This window comes from Crassostrea angulata, chromosome 6 (assembly GCF_025612915.1).
Source record: "Crassostrea angulata isolate pt1a10 chromosome 6, ASM2561291v2, whole genome shotgun sequence".
Classification (NCBI taxonomy): domain Eukaryota; kingdom Metazoa; phylum Mollusca; class Bivalvia; order Ostreida; family Ostreidae; genus Magallana; species Magallana angulata.
In genome coordinates this window covers 47,121,620-47,128,444 of record NC_069116.1, presented here as the reverse complement: position 1 = coordinate 47,128,444, position 6,825 = coordinate 47,121,620, and the positions used below count along the sequence as shown (strand labels likewise).

At 31.8% G+C, this 6,825-nt stretch overlaps 1 protein-coding gene across 1 annotated transcript; it reads left to right on the top strand.

Moving 5' to 3' along the window:
* Positions 1 to 1,259: 1,259 nt before the first annotated feature.
* Positions 1,260 to 6,076, top strand: LOC128189034 (G-protein coupled receptor 157-like). Its single transcript, XM_052860441.1, has 3 exons — positions 1,260 to 1,822; positions 2,151 to 2,356; positions 2,754 to 6,076. Exons 1-3 carry the CDS (start codon positions 1,348 to 1,350, stop codon positions 3,081 to 3,083), a joined length of 1,011 nt encoding a protein of 336 aa, XP_052716401.1. The 5' UTR covers positions 1,260 to 1,347; the 3' UTR covers positions 3,084 to 6,076.
* The last annotated feature ends 749 nt before the right edge of the window (positions 6,077 to 6,825 follow it).

The window sequence follows — 6,825 nt, the reverse complement described above, 5'->3', positions numbered from 1 at the left end:
ATTTGAAATATTTAGCCTTTTTTAACTTTTCTTAGAAATTTGATAAATTTTCTTTGCATGCTTGCTTTTGTATTTTTTTTTTTTACATTTAAAGATTAAACATTGCAAAAATTATCGTTTTTTAAAAATAAATTATTAATTATATTTTCGATTGGATTTTTTTCTTAGTAAGAAAAACAACTATTTTCTTAGTTTAATATTTTTTTCATTTTCAACTTAGTTGATGGGAAAAACATACATGCACTATATTTATCGTAAATTTATTTTTAAAAAATTATATCTTGTTTGAACCAAGCAGAAATGTGAAAAGTTATATTTATAAAATATGGTTTTTTTTGGTTGGTTTTTTTTTATAGTGGATTCTGTTGATGACAAATGCAACGAATTCTATTATTAAGTCTAGTAGAAATTGTAACAATAGGATAGCTTATTTTATATATTTTATTTCAAGGAATTAAACAAACCGTTTATTTCTTAAGAATAAAAAGATATAGTCAAGGAAAGAAACGTTTTACAAAATAAACATACAAGCTTATCAACACACACTGGAACAAAATTGGCCCAATCACCCACTTAGAAAGCTTAAGGAACCTGCTAGAATGAAGTAGCATACACGTGGTAGAAGCTACCCGATGTGTGTGACATCGCCCCAACGATAGTTGTTGAACCCAGCAGGGCATGTGACAAAGGATGGAAGATCTACGAGGTATAACTTCGTCAGTACGAGAATACTGAGACGGACTGAAGCTTCAATATAACAGGTAATATTTACTACTGTGATATTTTACGACTTTTGGTTAAGGTCGGGGGTTTTTAATTTTTACGCATTATATTTTTACGAGTTGGATATGTCCGTAAAAATTTAAATCATCAGAGGTGAAGTCATGGCCATGGCAATGTTTGTTAATAAACACATTGATTGCGTTTACATACAAATCCCATGTTCAGAAAATAGTCATCGTGTTAACGCGTCCTTGAATTATTTACCTTTATTTGATAAAAAAAATATGTCCCTACTTATTCCTGTAAGTCTAGGTAACATCACTGTTGCACACTATGCACTCGTATTTTACAACCAACAGCACTAATTCTAAAGCTGGCCTAAGCCGAGGGTCAATTAACCTTACTCTCATACATTAATACGATGTTAAAAATTAACGCGCGCTGTTGCTACGCGCTTAAATTTCGAAGATTTATAAAATTCATAAAATTTAGCATCACGTAGAAATATCCGTCATACGGTAAATCTACTACTTGCCGCATGACGCCAACCGACTTCCGTAGAACGACAAGTAGTTACATGTAATGTGTTGACCGAAACCGAAAGTTGACTTCATTTTTACAGACATGTCTTCCAATAATTCTAGCTCGGTGAACATTACTGTCTCCGACCGGGTCTCGCTGCCACAGTCGGTGCTTATTTGTACATTTGTGAGTAGTTCACTGTCCATTATTGGTGCAGTGGTTATTTTCATTACGTATTGTCTAGTCACAGTGGCTAAAAACCAAACGAGGCGGCTTCTGGTGTACTTGACTATTGCGGACTTAATGACTGCGGTTGGAAACCTTATTGGAGCATCGCGCTACGCCCTCAGAAATGAGACAGAATATCTTACAAGTCGTCATCAAATGCAAAATACTTGTATTACGACAAATGCAGTGTGCGAGGTACAAAGCTTCGTTACGACGTTTTCATCCTTGTCTTCTTTTTTCTGGACGTCTATCATCATGGTACACATTATGATGACCCTAATCACCCAGCGAGAGTGGTCCAATCTCCGTAACAGGGTGATCTACCATTGTGTATCGTGGGGAGTACCACGTAAGTTTGTTTTATTGAGTGGGGGAACGGGAATTTAAGTTAAAAACAGTTTAGGCTTAAGGTTTGTTTCTTGGTATAAACAAGTAGACACGGATCTCGAAAATGGCGCATGGAATAATTTTTTTGTCGGGAAAAGGGTGCCTACTTTCAGTATTTAGATAAGTTAAAGTAATTTAATAAGTTTATATTTTCCATGAGAGGTTGGGGTCGGGATCACCAACCCCTTTTTGTTCGCGCATGAAAATGACTATTTTATAATAAGGCTATATAACACACATGTGATTTTAGATTGCAATGATGATCTCTAATGTTGTTGCTCTGTCTGCAGTGGGTATAACATTCCTAGCTCTTTCATACGACGTTCTTGGAGAAGATTTCTTCACTAACACCGGTCCATGGTGCTGGATTAAAGGGTGTCTACACCAACCCAAAGTTTTTCTATGGATGACATTGACCGGAAAAGGCTGGGAAATCCTTACCTATTTTCTTACCATGACATTTTACATAATAATGAAAATCTACATGTGGAAAAAGGTACTTTTTTAAAGCTCTTTGATTTGAATTTTTAAAAAATACACATTTTAGTGATAAAAGTATGTCAAGCCAAAAAATTAAATTTATAATGTTCTATAAAATGTTCTGTATGCTAATTTCTCTTTAATAAATTTTAGCATAATATTTGAACAGATAAAAAAGATCATAATAAGTAAAATGTGAGCTTTTATCGGAAAAAATGAGTTTGAATTATCTGATACAGAAACCGAAAAAACCCGCGTTTTGAGTGCTTATGACGTATTTGAATTAAACTGTATTGATGATACAAAGTTGAAATATATTTAATTAATGATGAATAGCTTATCAAACATTATTAATATAGATTTTACTCTTTTATATTTAATGATAAATAACTAAACTAAAATTTCCCTCATAGCGTTTGCGCTTCAGAGACAGAAGCCACCATTACCTGAGGGAAGAGGACGAGTTGTATATTCTGATCTTCTTCGTCATCATTATTCTCCGCGCAGCAGGAACTATCCGCTTTTTGTACGCCATCGTCGAAGATACCAACAACACTCCGGATACCTTCGATATGATTCTTCTTCATATCCAAAGCTTTGGAGACAGCGCACAGGCGTTTGCTAACTGTATCCTTTTCTGCTTCCGAGACACAGCAGTGCGTCAGGATATGTGGAATCGAGTCCGAGGGATAGGTAAACCCATGCGTGGTGAGGCGCCGTTACTTGAAAATACGGTGAATTAATATCTAAAGTCGCGAAAAGCAAGAGGACAAGACAGTACTATGACAGTATTTAGTGTTTTTCTAGAACTCGGTGCCAATTTATAACGTCGGTGCTTAAAATGCATTTTTTGCATCAGTTTTCAAGATGCTTAATCCTGACATGTACGTAAATGATTGTCGTAAAAGTAATACATGTATCAAAGTTCCAACGTGTTACAGATAATCAATTTGTTATTACAAAGTTCTTAATTCTTTTTGACAACTATTACTTTGATAAAGATTAAATTTCAATCTATCAATATAGATTAAGTAAACAGTTACCACTCTATAAAAAAACAACCCTCCTCTCAAGAATAACCATCTCAATTAAACCGGAGTGTCAAAAACAATTAAATCCTCGAAAAGCACATGATATGTAAACACTGAAAACATTTTGATTTTTGTTCTTGAATTCAAATATGTTCAAATTGCTTTACTCGTGATAATAAAGGGTCATAAAAGCACCATAATATTAAATTCTCAAAATGTGCAAAGAGGATAAAAAATGAAATGTAATAAAATTATATGCACTTTGTTAATTTAAAACTGGTTCATTATACGATCGTTAATATTAAAAAAAGGAGAGAAATTAAACCAATTTTCGGAATCTCAAACTTCAAAATACATGAAAATAGTTTCCCGAAAAAGATATGCCGATGAATTTTTCATGTATTTTCTTACTAAAGTTAATGCTTGAATCTCGAAGTTATTTTTTAAAGCATTTTACAGCAATTTGTTTAACTAATTCCACCAGTTGGTAATAAAAAGAGCTTTTTAAAGATATTTTATGGAATAATACGACACTGAAGATATTTTCTATACATTAGATACGCATTTTATACTTTTTTGGCGATGTTTATTTTTTTTACTTGTCAATAAGTCATAATTAAGTGTTTATGTCCTCAAAATCAATATTTTATTTTTACTGTGTTCAAACGGCGATCTTTATTTTTTGCGAAGACTTTTATAGGTTACCAAGTTACCCAGCCTATAACACCCTTTTCCGAAAGTGTTTCTAAGTAGTTTTTATGAGCAATTCATATTAAACTAAAAAAGTTGTAATAGTGTGCAGAGATTTTTAATAGTACTGCTTGTGCTCAGAACATGAATGTTACATCTGTAATATTATTTTTTCTACTCTGCATTTATTTTTACAGATGCAAATTTGTTCTATTAAAGTATTCATAGTAAATTGTAATATGTTATATTCGAAGGTTAATGAAAATTTGTTGATTTACACACATTTTAAATACATTGATAATGTAACTTACAAGAACAAAAGTTTTTAAATCGTTGTCTTTTCCAGCATATATTGAACTTGAATCAGGACAACTCGCCTCTAAGACAAGTTGCCCCCAGTAAAACCGAAGACAACTCGCCCCAAATTTAGTACAACTCGCCACAACTCAAGACAGTTCGCCCCAAACATAAAAATAACTTGCTCCCAGTATTTTTGTTTGTATTACAACAAAATATATAACAAAATTTTTTATTTTTTCCCTCATATACCACAACGCAATTTATAATCTTCAGGTTTTATTTCAATTTTTGATATATTTTAATTTGAAATTTAATAGACTATCAAAACTTTCAATCACAGTGTTACTTGAACAGTTTTATTCAAATGCATCTATAATCAGCAAAGGTTGTATGCATTGTGATTAAAAATATGTTTTTCATTAGTAATAAATTCTCTTTCCGGATATAAACTCGGTCAAATACATGTAAATGTACTTTAAAAAACTATGATTATAGAAACCGGACCAATTTAAATTGAGCACATTGTTTTAAGTTTTAAAATAACTTAACTATGACAAACGTAAGTAAAAAATCAGCGATCAAACAGTCGCGATATATTATTCATGTGATAATGATAATTAGTAAAAATTATGATGAAACCCAAGCTGTAAAAATAAGAGTTGACATGTACACTTTTAATTTTGATTCTTCAAAGTGACGACTTATTAATGTATGCAATCTCTGAATCTTTCTATGTATTTAACAAATAAATTGAGTTTAGATTCTAATATTTGGCTTCCTATTAATATTTTCGAAAATCATTGAAAAATTAACACTAATGTCGATTAAATATGTATAAAATATATCTTTTTCATTGAGGGCGAGTTGTTAAAATTTGGGGGCGAGTTGTCTTGAGCTGATGCCGAGTTGTCTTGGGGGTGAGATGTCTTGGGGCGAGTTGTCCAGCATTCATTGAACTTCTTCATCGTAAAACGTCACTTTACTATCTTACAGGATATTAATAATATATAACATTTTTTATAGATATCCCTCAAACGGTTATGATTTTTGTTGAAATATGTTTTTCGCCATTTTAAAAGTTTAAAATTCATAACAAAGGTTAAGGACATTTGTCAAGTACTAACCTAAATAAAGGACTCAAATTTTTTTGTTATGTAGATATCGTGCCATGTTTTCTTTACATTTCTGTTTTACGTCAATATTTACTTTCTGCTGAATGACTATGTATGTAAACATCTAATGATTTGTAGTTGTGTTAGTTTTGTATATATATTGCTTATATACCAGATTATTTGGTTTTAGTTAATAAACTTAACTTGAACTTAATCATAGGTTGTACATTCTTATAAAAGATTTATTTGTTATCCTTACATTATTTTATTTGCAAGATAATTATGAACATAATTAGCTTCTAATGTTGCCACTTGTTATTTTGTTATGGATAATATATTTTCCATTCAGCAACTTTATACATGTATGTAAACAAAATATAACAAACATTGTCAAACTCTTTATCTCAATTACAATTTGATAACTGACTTAAGAAAACAGTTACATGTATCATAATAGGCATTGTAAATTTTTACATTGGGAAAGTAAACTTTGAGGGAAAAATATCGTGTGCATGCTCTTCTAATTTTGAATTATACGTGTATATAAACAATGAAAATATTTTAAGTATATAAGTCTGTGTTGTCTTTTATGTTTTATAATTTATTAAATAGCGCTTAAGTTTTCCGTCTTTCAAAAAATGCAGTTATAACGAAAGTATCGTGTTACAGTATGCGCTGAGACAAAACAGAAATTTTGACAAATGCATAGATCGCAGTTCATACCTCTTGAAAATACTGTTTCAGTATGTTAAAAAGCTTTTAAAAATGAAATACAGCTTTTGAAATTGATAATTAAGTATGCACATAATGACAGGCCTCTAATTTTCCGAATGTCTTCCCAGATTGAGAGACGAAAAGCATTTCTATTTGTATTCATGATTTCTAAAAAGTTTGACACAGAATTTATAAAAGTTATATAATGGATATACCAATCCATTTTTATGCGACAAATGCGGAAAAGCCATTTAAAAAATCTCGTTTTGCTGATTTTATGAATTTTTTACCGCACGGGTTGTCGTTCATCCCTGGAAAGCAGTGGCGTCAGCAGCAAATTGAAAGTGGGGGGGGGGGGAGCTAGACTTATCATCAGAAATCTCGACAAGCAAAAATGAAATAAATATTTTTAAAAAAAGGATAATTCCCAAAATCATGAAAATCCTAATCCGTGAGAGGGGGTTGGGGGTTGGGGGTATACCTATAACTTCAAAAAAAATCTTACCTACTAAGACAAATCTTCCAAAAATCATAATATTTCTAATCCGTGGCGGGGACAGCTTCCTGATACTGTAAATTTAGGAACAATTTTGTTTGCTGCAAGAAAAAATGGGGGCCCCCTTTCTCCCCCTCCCCCC

Bases quoted from the DNA above. Each gene is read 5' to 3' on its own strand.
- LOC128189034 (XM_052860441.1), top strand. From the start codon at position 1,348: ATGTCTTCCAATAATTCTAGCTCGGTGAACATTACTGTCTCCGACCGG. The intron at 1,823-2,150 runs GTAAGTTTGTTT...CTCTGTCTGCAG, and splicing joins TGTATCGTGGGGAGTACCAC to TGGGTATAACATTCCTAGCT. The intron at 2,357-2,753 runs GTACTTTTTTAA...TTTCCCTCATAG, and splicing joins AAATCTACATGTGGAAAAAG to CGTTTGCGCTTCAGAGACAG.